The 16,006-nt window shown below is 39.0% G+C and overlaps 1 protein-coding gene across 1 annotated transcript in view; it reads left to right on the plus strand.

Annotated features, from left to right (window-relative positions):
* The window catches only part of LOC128777206 (cullin-4B-like), a gene marked incomplete at its 3' end in the record, with an annotated part of 38,896 nt that extends 23,236 nt beyond the window's left edge, over positions 1-15,660 (plus strand). Inside the window, exons 6-8 of the mRNA XM_053902912.1 lie at positions 13,984-14,176; positions 14,975-15,079; positions 15,550-15,660. Of these exons, the coding sequence (XP_053758887.1) occupies positions 13,984-14,176; positions 14,975-15,079; positions 15,550-15,660 (409 nt within the window). The remainder of the gene's footprint in view (positions 1-13,983; positions 14,177-14,974; positions 15,080-15,549) is intronic.
* Between the last annotated feature and the right edge of the window lie 346 nt (positions 15,661-16,006).

The raw sequence follows: 16,006 nt of genomic DNA on the forward strand, positions 1-16,006 counted from the left end.
TATTCTGCGAATCCATGAGCTCGGAATGGTTTCCATTTCTTTGTATCTTCTTCAGTTTCCTTCATCAGCTTTCAATAGTTTTCAGCATACACGTCTTTTACATCTTTGGTTAGGTTTATTCCTAGGTATTTTATGATTCTGGGTGCAATTGTGAATGGGTTCAGTTTCTTTATTTCTCTTTATGTTGGTTAATTATTGGTGTATAAAAATGCACGTGATGTCTGTACATCGATTTTGTATCCTGCGACTTTGCTGAATTCATGTATCCATTCTAGCAGCCTTTGGTGGAGTCTCTTGGGTTTTCCTTGTAGAGTATTATGTCATCTGCAAAAGTGAAAGCTTGACTTTAACTTTGCCACTTTTGTTGCCTTTGGCTTCCTTTTGTTGTGTGATTGCTGATGCTACAACTTCCAACACTACGTTAAATAACAGCGGTGAGAGTGAACATCCCTGTCCTGTTACTGATCTCAGGGGGAAACCTCTCAGTGTTTCCCCATTGAGGATGATATTAGCTGTTGGCTTTTCATAAATGGCTTTTATGATGTTTAAGTATGTTCCTTCTATCCTGACATTTCCGAGGGTTTTTATTTAGAAAGGATGCTGAATTTTGTCAAATGCTTTTTCTGCATCGATTGGCAGGATCATATGGTTCTTTTCTTTTCTTTTGTTAATGTGATGTATCCCATTGATTGATATGCGAATGTCAACCAGCCCTGCAGCCCAGAAATGAATTCCACTTGATCATGGTGAATAATTATTTTTATATACGGTAGAATTTGATTTGCTAGTATCTCGTTGAGAATTTGTGCATCCGTATTCATCAGGGGTATTAGCCTGTAGTTTTGTTTTGTTTTGTTTTGTTTTGTTTTGTTTTGTTTTGTTTTTGCTGGATCTCTGTCTCATTTGGGAATCAAAGTAATGCTGGCTTCATGGAATGAGTCTGGAAGTTTTCCTTCCCTTTCTATTTTTTTGAACAGCTTGAGAAGGGTATGTATTATCTCTCTTTAAATGTCTTGTAGAATTCCCCTGGGAGGCCATCTGGTCCTGGACTCTTATTTGTTGGGAGATTTTTGATAACTGATTCAATTTCTTTGCTGGTTACGGGTCTGTTCAAGTTTTCTATTTCTTCCTGTTTCAGTTTTGGAAGTGTGTGGGTGCTTAGGAATATGTCCATTTCTTCCAGGGTATCCAGTTTGTTGGCATAACATTTTTCATAGTATTCCCTGATAACTTCATGTGTTTCTGAGGGACTGCTTGTAATAATTCCATTTTCTTTCATGGAATGAATGAAATTTTTATCTATTTGGGTCGTCTCCCTTTTCTTTTTGAGAAGCCTGGCTAGAGGTTTATCAATTTTGTTTATTTTTCCAAAAAAAACCAACTCTTGTTTGCACTGATCTGCTCTACAGTTTTTTTAGATTCTGTATTGTTTATTTCTGCTCTGATATTTATTATGTCTCCTCTTCTGCGGGGTTTGGAGTGCCTTTGCTGTTCTGCTTCTTGTTTCTTGAGGTATGCTGTTAGATTTTGTATTTGGGATTTTTCCTGTTTCTTGCGAGAGGCCTGGATTGCAATGTATTTTCCTCTCAGGACTGCCTTCACTGCATCCCAAAGCATTTTAATTTTTTTTTTTTCAACATCTTTTATTTATTTTTGGGACAGAGAGAGACAGAGCATGAACGGGGGAGGGGCAGAGAGAGAGGGAGACACAGAATCGGAAACAGGCTCCAGGTTCTGAGCCATCAGCCCAGAGCCTGACGCGGGGCTCGAACTCACAGACCGCGAGATCGTGACCTGGCTGAAGTCGGACGCTTAACCGACTGCGCCACCCAGGCGCCCCCCAAAGCATTTTGATTGTTGTATTTTCATTTTCATTTGTTTCCGTATATTTTTCAGTTCCTTCTCTAATTGCCTGGTTGACCCATTCATTCTTTAGTAGGGTGTTCTTTAACCTCCATGCTTTTGCAGGTTTTCCAGACTTTTTCTTATGGTTGATTTCAAGTTTCCTAGCATTATGATCTGAAAGTGTGCATGGTATGATCTTTATACTTACTAAGGACTGTGTTGTGACCCAGTATGTGATGTATCTTGGAGAAAGTTCCATGTGCACTCGAGAAAAAAGTATATTCTGTTGCTTTGGAATGCAGAGTTCTAAATATATCTGTCAAGTCCATCTGATTCAATGTATCATTCAGGGCCCTTTTTTCTTTCTGATCCTGTGTAGATGATCAATCCATTGTTGTATGTGGGGTATTAAAATCCCCCTGCCATTATCACATTCTTATCAATAAGCTTGCTTATGTTTGTGATTCATTGTTTTAGGTACTTGGGGGCTCCAGAATTTGGTGCATAGACATTTACAATTGTTAGGTCTTCCTTATGTATAGCCCCTGTAATTATTATATAATGCCCTTCTTCATCTCTTCTTGCAGGTTTCAATTTAATGTCTAGTTTTTCTGATATAAGTATGGCTACTCATGCTTTCTTTTGACTTCCAGTAGCATGATAGTTCTCCATCTTTCAATGTCACTTCAATCTGAAGGTGTCCTCAGGCCTAAAATGAGTCTCTTGTAGATAGCAAATAGATGGGTCTTGTTGGTTTTTGTTTTTTTTTTATCCATTCTGATACCCTGTGTTTTTCCATACATTCAGTGTTATTTTTGAAAGATACGGGTTTAGAGTCATTGTGTTACTGGTAGGTTTCATGCTTGTGGTGGTGTCTCTGGTCCTTTGTGGTCCTTGCCACATTTCACTTACCGACTCCCCCTTAGGATCTCTTGTAGGGCTGGTTCAGTGGTGATGCATTCCTTCATTTTTTGTTTGTTTGTTTGGGAAAACCTTTATATCTCCTTCTATTCTGAGTGACAGACTTTCTGGATAAAGATTCTTGGCTGCATATTTTTTTCTGTTCATCACATTGAAGATTTCCTGCCATTCCTTTCTGGCCTGCCAAGTTTCAGTAGGCAGATCAGTCACGAGTTTTATCGGTCTCTCTTTATATGTTAGAGCATGTTCATTCCTAGCTGCTTTCAGAATTTTCTCTTTATCCTTGTATTTTGCCAGTTTTACTGTGATATGTTGCGCAGAAGATCAATTTAAGTTATGTCTGAAGTGGGTTCTCTGTGCCTCTTGGATTTCAATGCCTGTTTCCTTCCCCCGATCAAGGAAGCCTCAGCTATGATTTGTTCAAGGGACACCTTCAGCCCCTTTCTCTCTCTTCTTCTTCTTCTGGAATTCCTATGATATGGATATTGTTCCATTTGATTGCATCACTTAGTTCTCTAATTCTCCCCTCATAATCCTGGATTTTTTCTCTCTCTCTTTTTCTCAACTTTCTCCTTTTCCATAATTTTATCTTCTACTTCCCCTTTTCTCCCCTCTGTCTTCAGTCTGCTCTGTGGCTGCCTCCCTTGTGTTTTACACTTCATTTAGAGCATTTTTAATTCCTCATGACTATATTTTAGTCCCTTGATCTCTGTAACAATAGATTCTCTGCTGTCTTCTCTGCTCTTTTCAAGCTAGCAATATTTATGACTGTTATTCTAAATTCTTGTTCAGTTATGTTGCTTAAGTCGGTTTTGATCAATTCATTAGCCGTCTCTACCTCCAGGAATATCTTTTTAGGAGAGTTCTTCTGTTTCCTCATTTTGGGTATTTTACTGTCCCTTATGCATTTTAAAAGCTTGTTGTGTGCTCTGCACCTGCGAGCACTGCTATGTTAAAGGAGGGTCATACACTGTCCAGGGTCTGGCCCTTCAGGAGGTGTTTTCTGGAGATTGTTACTCGCTCTGTGTTGTTGTGACTTTGGTTATTTTATTACCCTACTGATAGTGATATTTTAAACCCTACACCAGGCGTGCTTTGATTTGTTCCTTGGAGTAACCTATAAAGGAAAACAGACAAACAGCAGACAAAACCACTCAAGCACAGAAGAAACAAACAAACAGCACAAAGAAACAAATAAGAACAAAAAACTAAAGACTGAAAAAACAAACTGAAAATGACCCACTAGAATTAAATTAGAGGGTGGAGGCGTTGATGATGGAAGAGCACATACAAGAAGAGAAATGATAGGAGTGTGGGAAGAAGAAAAACTAAACGTTGACTAGGCAGAGAGACTAAAACGCTTAATCCATAGAGAGAAAGGAAAATAAAGGAGGAGGCAGGGAAACGAAACGAAGATAGTTACCCAGACAGAGAAACTATATGGCTTGATTATTCCAGAGAGAGAGAAAGGAATGTAAAGAAGGAGGTGTAGAACATGTATCAAGACAATGGATTAAATATGTCTGTTTAGACAAACCAATAAACAGAGTAACCAGCCTAGGGGAGGGAAGAGATAAGGAGGAGAAATGGAGGTGGGGGGAGAATATATCTTAAATACCCAGAATTGATCTAGAGTTAATCCAGGCAGTGTTGAAGTGCTTGTCGGGGGGAGTTTTCCACAGGGTCTGTGCCGCTCTGGTGGTTACCCAGTGCTGAGGAGTGTGGTTTGGTATAATCGGGACCCAGCTCCCTCCACTGTGGGCCCCAGGGGTGATCCTTGAGGCCCTGCCTTGATGGTGGTGGTGGCAGGGCGGGGGGGGGGGGAATGGCAATCCCCCAGTCTCTTCTCCAGGGACCAGACTCAGTGGACTTTGTTTGAGTCCTCCTTACTGTGCCGCTGGCATAGATGGGGCGGTCCTTCTTGCTCCACTAATTCCCCCGACCCTGTGCTTGGCTAGGATTCAAAGTCCTGCTTCCCTGCGCTCTGGCACTGGGGAAGCGCCTCTCAGTGTGCTCCAATATGTGGCTCCAGCTGGGTTTGTGCCGCCACGCTTCAGGGAGGACTGCTTTTTCCTACTGCGGACTGAGCCACCGCCCTTGCAGACTCAGGCAGACACAGGCAGGCTTTGTCTTTACCACAGCACTCCAGGGAGACAGCCGCCTTTTCCTACTGCAGACTGTGTCCTCAGCCTAGCCACTGAGCCTGGGGGTGGCAGCTGCAGGCAGGCTTTGTACTATCGCTCAGCCCTCCAGGGAGGGAACCACTTGGTCCCAGCTGGGGACTGAGCCCCTGATTAACCACCACACCCAGGCCTTGGCTGCCCTCCTCCCCCTGTCCGGGAACAGGGAGCCAGACCCAGTCCGAAGAAAACCCCACATTTAGAGATCAGATCCCTCTCCATCTCAGTCTGAGGTCTTTCTCCTGTCTGGATATGGTCCTACACTTCCCTAGCTGCTCTTTCCTTTCCCTTTGTCTCTCCGCAGAAGGGGGTCCCTCCCCTCCATGCCCACGTGGGCTTTTTTTTTTTATCTCCCTCAGTTCACAGTCACCCACATGTTTTTCTCCAACTTTCAAATTTTCTTCCTGGTAGATTCAGCCTCTTTTCCTCCAGGCTTTGGTGTTCAAAGTCCCTCGGCTTGTGCACTTCTTTGTTTGAGAGTCGCAGGAAGTATGGATCTGCCTACTTCTCCACCATGTTGTCCCCTCCTCCCCTAAGCCATTGATTCTTTAGGATGTTCTTTAATCTCCAAGTTTTGTGGTTGCACCAAATTTTCCTTGTGGTGGATTTTGTGTTTCATACTGTTGGGATCTGAAAAATATGCATGGTCTTAACTCGGTATTTTTTTTTTTTTGTATCTCATGAAGGCTGATTTGTAACCCATTATGTAATCTGTTCTACAGAATGTTCCATGTGCACTTGAAAAGAATGTGTACTTTGCTCCTTTAGGATGAAATATTCTGAATGTATCTGTTAAGTCCATCTAGCCCAGTGTGTTATTCAAAGCCATTGTTTCCTTCATTTTCTGCTTGGATCATCTGTCCATTGATGTAGGTTGAGTGTTAAAATCCCCTCCAATTACGGTGCTTTTCTCAACGAGTTTCTTATATTTGTAATTAAAATTTACATATTTGGGTGCTGTCACACTGGTGGCATAAATATTTACAATTGTTAGGTCTTCTTGATGAATGGTACCTTAATTATAATTCACTTCATCTCTTTTTATAGTTTTTGTTTTAAGATCTAGTTTGACGTAAGTACGCCTACTCCAGCTTTCTTTTAATGACCATTAGCTTGATACGTGGTTCTCCAGTCCCCTTCTTTCAGTGTGTAGGTGTCTTCAGGAGCAAAATGAGTCTCTTGTAGGCAGTATACAGATGGGTCTTGTTTTTTTATCCATTCTGATAGCATACGTGTTTTTATTGGAGCATTTTGGTCCATTTACATCTAGAATAATTATTGAAAGGTATCAATTTAGTGTCATTGTGTTACTCATAGAAGTGTTATTTTTGTGATGATCTCTGTTCCTTTGTAGTCTTTGTTGATTTGGTCTTTTTATTTTGTTTTGATTTGTTTTTTCTCCATTCAGAGTCCCCCTTAAAATTTCTTGCAGGGCTGATTTAGTGGTTCACAAACTCATTTAAGTTTTTGTTTTTATGGGAAACTCTGTATCTCTCCTATTCTGAATGACAGTTTTGCTGTATAAAGAATATCTGGTATTCAGCACATTTAATGTATCCTTTTACTTGTTTCTCGTCTTCCATGTTTCTGTGACATACCTGCTGGGAACCTGATATGTCTTCCCATGTAGGTTAAACACTTTTCCCCTTGCTGCTTTCAAATTGTTGTCTTATATTTTGTGATTTTGACTATGATATGCATTTGTAATGGTCAGTTTTCCTTGAATGTAATGGGAGTTCTTGGTGCTTCTTGGATTTTTATGTCTGTCCTCCAGATTAGGGAAGTGTTCAGATACAATTTGCTCCTATAAACCTTCTGCCCATTTTCCTGTCTCTTCATCTTCTGGGACTCCTATGATTCAGATGTCATTCCTTTCTTAATAAGTTATTGGTTTCTCCAAGTCTTTGTAGCGATCTTTTGGTTTTGTTTACCTTTTTTCCCTGCTTAATTATTTTCCATAATTTTATCTTCTGTATGCTGTTTTGCTTCATCCATTCTCGGCTGTCACGGCATTCATTTGAGATTGCATCTTGGTTAGCGAATTTTTAGTTTTGGGCTGCCTAGGTTTTAGTTCTTTTATTTCTGCATTAAGGGATTGTCCTGTGTTCTATGCGTTTGTTTTTGTTTTTTTTTTTTTTTCGACTCAGCTCGTATTCATATTATCATGATTTTAAAATCTAGTTCAGACATTTTACTTATACGTGTATTGATTAAATCCCTGCCACCATTTTTTTCCTGTTCTTTTTTGGGGGTGAATTCCTGCGTCTTGTCATTTTAGAGGAAGAAAAAATTTAATAAAATAAAAAATTTAAATTAAAAATTTAAACACGAAATAAATAAAGGAATCTAGATCCTAGGTGTGTTTTGGTCTTCTTGTTGAGAAAAGCTTAATAGGATAGAGTAAAAAAAGAAAGGGAAAAAGTTAAAAAATTAAAAACTAAAAAAAAAATTAAATAATAGAGTAGAATAAAAATTTTAAAAATAAAAAATAACTTGTTTCTGATATAGAAATAGAAAAATAACACAAACAAAAACAGAAGGAAAGAAAATCAACAAATAAATGAAACAGCAAACAGCAAGAAACCTGAATGAAGTTACATCTAGTTTCCCTGGTGCAGAACACTATAGTCCGTAGTCTAGTAAGAAGGTAGAAGGAATTTGTGCTGGTCTTCTTGAGGATGTATATGGAGAGCAGTTAGCAGGGCTTGGTATAACAGCTCTGTTCTCCACTTGATGGCACTGCTTAGCCTACTGGGCTTGATCTGTGTGTGAGTTTTCACATGCTCTAGAGGAGAAAAATGGCTTTATTCAGTTGCCTAGTCTCTGGACGGCAAACTTCACGCTCTCACATCCCACAGTCAAGCATCCTTCCTCTGTCTGGTGCTTTTGTCCACTCCCCACCTCTACTCTGGGTCCAAGATACCTGCCTGCCAGGTGGTGTCTCCTTCCAGACTTCTATCTCAGATGGGGCTGTGTTGAAAACCCCACAGTTCAGAGACCCTGGTGGCTCTGGGGTCTGTTTGTACTGATTCTCTGGGGCAGTTCCCTTTGAGCAATGGCCAGTACCCTGGCTCAATGACAAGACACTCATGTGATTGTGCAGCAGTGGATATTTAGAGTTAATGGCATATTCACAACATACAGCTGGTGCCCGTTTTCACCGCACTCTGGTATCTTTGTTCCAATACCAGCAAATGTGGCTGCTCTCCAGGGTCTGCTGGGACTTTTGCTTATGGGGAGGCTGTATGGCTTCTACCAAATGTCCTCCAAGCAGGGGTGCCACTTTTCCCCGTGTGGCACGTGGACCCATCAGACCCCTCTGTCTACTCGTGGACGTTCTCACCAGAGCACTGCCAGGTACTTTCTCACCAGAGCACTGCCAGGTATTAAGCTTCAAACCTCAGACACTGTGCTCCACTGTTTATAGAATCCTGTGGTATTGAAACCCTCTCATTTCTCTCCATCAGTGGTTTTGGGAAACAGAATATTGGTCCAGTCCTCTCTGAGTTTTTTCACTCATTTTTTTCTCTTCAGCTACTTTCGGGCGGGGGGGGGGGGTGGTTTTCTTGCATGATCCTGATATGCTACGCTGTCCCCTTTTCTCTTTTCTCCCTTCCTTCCACATAGGAGACTCTGTGGCATCTCTCCGCTGGTTAATCTCTCCATACAATGTACCTGCTAAGTCCTCTGTCTCAAATTATGCAGACTATTGCATTAATCCTCAGATCAATGTCGTAGGTGTTCAAAATGGTTTGATGCTCATCTTTGATGCTCATCTAGCTGCATTGCATGGATGAGACAGGGTGTGTTGGTGTAGGAGCTGCTTTGGAGGAATGCCTGCTACGTGAGGAAGGTTGGATGGAGTGGATCTACAGTGGAACTTGGAAGCAGGGGAACCAGATGGCAGGGGAACTCTTTCCCTCGGAGGCAGGGGAACTCTTTCTGATAGAAAGATAGGTGCAGAGTGTTCACACTAGTTCCTATAAATGTCTGTGTATCTCGACCGGGGAATGGGAAAGAAATGGCATCTGTTAACACTTACGTTCCTGGCATAGCATCCTAAAATTTCTGCTCCACTCCCAGGACGTATTCTGAGGTTAGTAACTAAATCTCCTTCACATATACCTCAGGCTCTTTCAGAAGTCCTGCTTCTGTGCTATATCTTATCCAGGTTATTGTTTATACTTGCTCTTCAAGATAGAGACTCAGTTTCTTTCTTTCTTAGAGAAAAAGAGAGCATGAGTGAGGTGAGAAGCAGAGGAAGAGAGAGAATTTAAGCAGGCTCCACAGTTAGTGCTGAGCCTGACACAGGACTCAGTCTCATGACCTCAGAGATCATGACCTAAGCCAAAATCAAGAGTCAGATGCCCAACCAGCTGAGTCACAAAGGCACAGCAGACTCAATTTATTGCTACTTTCTGGTTCTCCTGTAACTGAGACGACTGATTTTTAAAAATACCTGGAGTTAAGCCCATGTACATAGTAGCTAAAAGTTGAGATCCAGTGGCTTTCAAAGCTACAAGTTATAGTGAGTTATCTTCTAGTGCAGGTCTCCTGTGCTGTGGGTGCCTAGTATGTGCCTGCTCTTCTTCCTTCTCCATGCTTATGGTGTTCTTCCATTTTTTGGTTAGTCTCACCAGAGGTTTGGTCCTAATAAAGTCTTCATTCTCCTATGTTTTCTGCTTTGGCCTCATCTGTGATAAACTGGAAAATATTTATGCCAGTCTTTGTGTAATTTTCAGATTAGTTCCACTGATGTGGCTGTTTTCTTGGTGTGTCTTTGGGATGAGGTGAGCTGGGGATCCTCCTACTCCACCATCTTCCCAGGACTCTCACAGATTGTTTCTTATGCTTGATTGAATGTGTTGTTTAAACTCTCTGCTGAATTTTTCAAAGCAGTAATTGCATTCCTTAGCTCTAGGTGTTCTAGTTTGGTTTTAAAATCATTTCTCTATTTGTGTTGATTCTCCCATTTATGTAATTTTTCCTGTTTTCATTCAACTTCATTAAAAACTTCCTGTGGTGTTGTCACATGCCCCTTGTTCCTTGTTCTTTTATTGTCGTGTGTGAGACCTGCGTATTTGAAAGTGATGAGCTCATACAAGGTTAACAAGTGTACTTTGGTGGGAAGATTTTTACCAGTCCATCTATATGAGGTTTCTGAACAGGCCAGCGTAGAACATCGATGGGTGATTAGGGCTACTTCTGGTGTCTCTGCTCAGGCAGGGTTACCACCAACACTGAGGACAGGCTGGACTTGCATCAGGGCACATCCATTGACTATTCCGAGGGCTGCTGAGATGCCTCTGTGGTTAGGCGAAAGACAGGATGTGCTCCTTTGCCAGGATTGGATTTACTGTGCGGCTACGTAGCGTTGTATGCTGGGCTTCATGATCAGGAGAGGCCACCAAGTGGGAATCCATTGTCAGGCAAGACCATTCGCTGGGCTCTCTACCTTTGCCACTGGTTGAGTGGGACCACCAGCTCTTTTACCTGGCTGAAGTGGTGTTTCAGACTGTGCACTGCATTAGGTGAGAGGAGTATTAGACCAGAGCCACTGTGTGTTGTTTTTCAGCAGAGTGGCTGACCAGTCTCCCAGATAAGATAGTTAGATTTAGGTTGGTGGCTAGCTTTGTGATTGGGCGGAGTCAAAGTCTGTGCCACATGGTCAAGTTTCCGGGATGACTGGGGCTTCAAGTTATAGTCTGTGGTTCAGTGGGCAGCTTGCCTGGTTTTCTGCCCAGAAGGGTCACAGACCCAGCTCCAAGCCAAACCAAATCACTGGTTGGTGACCTCAGCTGTACTCCTTACTCAGTTGCATTTGCTTGTGTGGGTGCTGTCTGGGATGCAATGCCTCTGCCATAATCTGACCTTTGATTATTGTGAGCTCTGTGTCCTTCTTTGTGACTAGCTTACACATGGTCCAGCCTTTACCATAGGTGGTCTGTCAGTGTTCCCTAGGGAATGATACACAGTAGTTTTCTTCCTGGGGCCACCCATGAATACTGGCAAAGCTAAGTGTCAGCCTTAAACTATCTTTTTACCACTGGAAAAACTAGGTCCAGAGTACATCTCTCAGTGTGGTACTATTCCGGCCTGGGGGAGGACAGTATGTATGTATAGTCAGTGTGAAATTGCTGACATTACTGTTTGATGCAGCTTTTCCCAGTTTTTGTGCTTCTAGAAAGGAGCACTTCAGACTCACCCAGGAGGTTCTAGGGTTTTCAAAAGTGTGTTCTTGTGTTGCCAAGTTTTCTTCTCAAAATTTTCTATAGAATAGACTAGACTGTTGCTTGTTAATCCATGTTTTTATGTGGAGAGACCGGGGTCCAGGACCACCTATTCCAGAGTGTTGCTGATTTCATTATCATTTATCAGTTTTGTTTATATTTGCTGTGAAGCATTCGGTTTTATGATCCTGACTTTTCATTTCAGTTTTCATTTCCTTTCATTTTCTTGATTTTATCTTTTGATTTGTTTCTTCTCTACTTCCCATGCTAGTTTTGTTTAGTTTTCTCTCCTTTTTCTGGTTCCTTGAACCGTAAAGCTAGCTATTTGATTTGAGGTCTTTCTCATGTAAGCATATATGGATGTAAATTTCTCTCTCTTGCATCGTTTTATAAATTTTGGTATATGGTGTTGTAATTTTCATTTGTGTCTGTTTTCTAATTTCCTACGTGACTTGTTTGGCTGTTAAAGAATGTGTTTAATTTGCACATAATTGCAGTTTTCCACTTTTTCTTTCTGAAAATCATTTCTGGTTTTGTCCCATTGTGGTGAGATAATATATTTTGTGTGATTTTAATCTTTTACATTTTATTGCAGATAGTTGTGTGGCCTAAAATCCTGAGAGTGTTCTGGGTGAATTTAAGAAAAATGTACATTCTGATGTTCTGTGGATTATTAATATATCTGTTAGGTCTAGTTTAAATGTTGTTTTGTTGTCTATTTTTTCTTTATGTTTGTCCACTTGTTATATCAGTTTATTAAAGCGGGCCAGTAAAGTATCCCACTATTGTACAACTTCCTCCCCCGTTTGTGTGAATTTTTGCTTCAGAAGGTTTAAAGCTCTATCTTAGAAATTGTTCTATTTCTTGACAAATTGACTCTTTTTTAAAAGTAATCTCTATACTCATTGTGGGGCTTGAACTAAAAGCCTGAGGTCAAGAGTCAGGTATTCTACAGACTAAGCCAGCCAAGCACCTCTAAACTGACCCTTTTTAAAATATAATATTTTTCTTTTTCTACTGTAACAAAGGCAAGTTTGTCTAATAGGGGTATAGCCACTGCAGCTCTCTTTTATTACGACTTGTGTGATATTACGACTTGTTCCTTCCTTTTTCTTTGAATATTATTTGTGTCTTTGGATCAAAAGGGAGTCCAAGTAGTAGATTAGGTTTTCAAAATTTGTTTCGCCAGTATCTACCTTTCAACTGGGGAGTTTATTCCATGTACACTTAATTATTGACAAGAAAGGCCTTCTGCCATTATAATGTTTGCTTTTTATGTGTCTTATGTGTATATAAAAGTTCTTTCATTACAGCCTGATTTTACTGCTGACTTTTTCTAGTGCACTCCTTAGATTCATCTCTGATTTAATTGTCTGTGTGTTTTAAAATTCTTTTGTTATTGATTGATTTGGGGATTGTAAGGAGAATCTTTTTTATTAAATATAGTTTGAAATTGGGGCGCCTGGGTGGCTCAGTCGGTTAAGCGGCCGACTTCGGCTCAGGTCACGATCTCGCGGTCCGTGAGTTCGAGCCCCGCATCGGGCTCTGTGCTGACAGCTCAGAGCCTGGAGCCTGTTTCAGATTCTGTGTCTCCCTCTCTCTCTGCCCCTCCCCTGTTCATGCTCTGTCTCTCTCTGTCTCAAAAATAAATAAACGTTAAAAAAATTAAAAATAATCAAAATCTCTAAAAAAATATATAGTTTGAAATAATAATGACTTAGGTTCAGTAGTATGCAAAAACTCTGCTGTATACAGTTCCATTCCTTCATGTTTATGCTTTTGTCTCACATTGAATCTCTACACATCCATGTTTATGAAAATAGGTTTACGTTCGTTGCTTAATACATTTGTCTCCTAAATCATATATAGTAACAAGGAATTATAATCTATACTTAGAAGAAACTGGCCTTTATATTTATGTGTGCTAATACATTTACAAATGTTTTTGTTCATTTTTAATATGTCTTCAAACTATTACCTGTTGTTCTTTTATTTCAACACTAAGAAATCCCGTTAGTTTTTCTTAGAGGGCAGGTCTACTAGCAAAGAACTATCTCAGCATTTGTTTATCTTCTTATTTCCTAATTTTTCTTCACTATTAAAGAATGTTTTTTCTAGATATAGAATTTTTGGTGACAGTTTTTCCGCCCAGCACTTTAAAGAGGTTATCCTGTTGCCTCTTGACTTTCACACGTATAATGGGGTTTATTACTATTGAGGATCCATTGAATTGCTTCTCTTAACTGCCTCTAAGAACATTTAGATGTTGAAGGTGAGATGTCAAGAAGTTGTGTTATTTCATAGTTTCTTTCTTCATTAAGTGTTTTCCCTAGTTTTAAGTTCCTGATTTTATTCCAGAATTTGGAAAATTTGATACTGACAAGTTTTGATAGCTTTATGATTCTTTTAATGCAATCCATTTTTGGTGATCCCTTTCACTTCCCTTTCTACCTCTTTTTTTTTTTTTTTTTGGTTTTTGTTTTGTGTATTTTCAGATACTTTTCTTCTGCTATATGTCCCTGTTACTCTATACACTCACCCTCCTTTTTGATTTATTAGGCACCATAGACTTGCATTTCTGATATGTTTCTAAATAATTCTCCACTCAGATGAACTTTTGATTTACATGTATTTATGTTGGCTTCGTTTCCAGATTATCTTGTCTTTATCTAGAAATGAATTTTTCTTTTGAAATTTACTGAATATTTGCATTTCTGAGATTTCCTTGTAAATGATGTAAAATTTTCTATTAAAGGTGTTTTACTTGCTGTGTAAATACAATAACCTGACTTACTTTTATTTTCCAGAAATTTGGTAGCAGCATAGTTATTAACCCTACGAAAGATAAGACAATGGTGCAAGAGCTTCTGGATTTTAAAGATAAGATAGATTTTATTATTGAAGCGTCTTTTCTGAAAAATGAGAAAATTATTGTTGCTATGAAAGATGCTTTTGAAACGTTTATTAATAAAAGACCTAACAAACCAGCTGAGCTTCTAGGTATGGTTTTCAATTTTACGCAATATGTATTTTATTTTTTATTTTGTTGTTTTAAATTATGTAACAAGAGTTCAGTTTGACCTCCTGATTTGTCATAATGTTGCCAGATTGACTACCAATGTTTGTAATAAACTATTTCTCTCAACTTTAGCGTTCACAAGACTTTGTTCCTTTGTTTAATAGTAACCCAGCCCTTTGGAAGCTCATGTGTCTTTAGCGTCCTATAAAATTATCAGTTTCTCTTATCAGTAGATAAGACTCATTTTAAAATAAATGAAAGCTTTCCTTACTCTCATGACACCTAATGATTTTATATTATAAGGGATATCTTTTTGCTGACATAAAAACTTGAAACACAGTATCAATTTGATTGTTCAAGAAACCTGAAACACATTATCAATTTGATTTTTCAAGAACAATAAATTATTTAGATGAGTACAATCAACATTTAATAAGTCCTTAAGACTTTGGGATTAATATAATCTCAGTTTCATGCAATATCTCGCAATATTTTGTTTTTAAAAATAGATTAGGGGCATGGTAGTGAGGAAATGACTATATTGTAATATTTGATCATTGAGGTTATAGAAATATAAAAATATCAGTGTAGAACTTACAGGAAGTAATTTATCTTTTTCTGCCACTCATCTGTCCGTTAACTCATTTATTCATTTTTTGTTTCATGAAAATTAATGCACCTCACTCTGGGGGAAAGTATTTGCTTGAACAAATGGTTTTTGTTCATATACATATTTGAAAATATAGCATTACTTAGAAAATTATTTTTTTACATTTTAGCAAAGTATGTGGATTCAAAGCTCCGTACAGGTAACAAAGAAGCTACGGATGAAGAACTTGAAGAATTATTAGCTAAAGTGGTAATTTTATTTAGGTTTATTCATGGTGAGTAATTTGGTTTAAATGTCTATTTAAAAGTTTTAAAAAATGGTAACATTGGGGAAGTATAAAGCACTAAGTGCAAATCCCAACCTAAATTGAATTCAAATAATGTTTTCTGGTGGTAAAACTGATAACTTTAAAAAGCTAACAATTCAGTGGCAATAAGTACGTTCACATGATTGTGCAGCCATCACAATTACTTAATCTCAAAAATTTCAGTATAAACTCCATACACATTAAGCAGTCATTTGTCATTTCCTTCTTGCCTTCAGCTTCTGGAAACCAAAAATTTGACTGCTCTCTATATGAACTTAAGTGTTCCGAGATACTTTATATAAGTGCATTCAGATAATACGTAACCATCTGTTTCACTTGCTATTTTCAGATGTATTGAATATAGTGTCTCATTTAATTTTCTGCCATTTTGCATTTTCCATCTTTGGCATTAAGGTGTTTTTCCTTAAATGTCACAGAGAAAGATGTTTTTGAAGCCTTCTACAAAAAAGATTTAGCAAAACGTCTCTTACTTGATAAGAGTGCTTCAGTTGATGCAGAAAAGTCAATGCTGTGCAAACTTAAACAAGGTGTGTGTCTTGACAGGTATATTGTTTGTTTCAGTCATATTTTTTGAGGGGGGGGGCTTTTGTGCTTCATGAATCTGGGTGGAGAACTATGATTTCATTTCAGTGTTTACCTCTCATTTGGTAAGAGCTTGTTCTACACATCATTTTACAAACTACTAATTTAATGTGGTTATCCAAAAGTGTATGCACTCATTTGGCAGCTCTGTCATCATCCTTATGTGTTCCCACAGGCAGGTTATTTTAAGATTTGTATTTATAAATTTAGGATATTGGCTAAACTCTGGATAAGGTGGGATCATCTCACAAACATAAGTAAAAAGTAAGAGAAGCATGAAGATGTATAAAA

This window comes from Panthera pardus, unplaced genomic scaffold, assembly GCF_024362965.1.
Source record: "Panthera pardus isolate Hobbes unplaced genomic scaffold, ASM2436296v1 HiC_scaffold_154, whole genome shotgun sequence".
NCBI classification, from domain to species: Eukaryota; Metazoa; Chordata; class Mammalia; order Carnivora; family Felidae; genus Panthera; species Panthera pardus.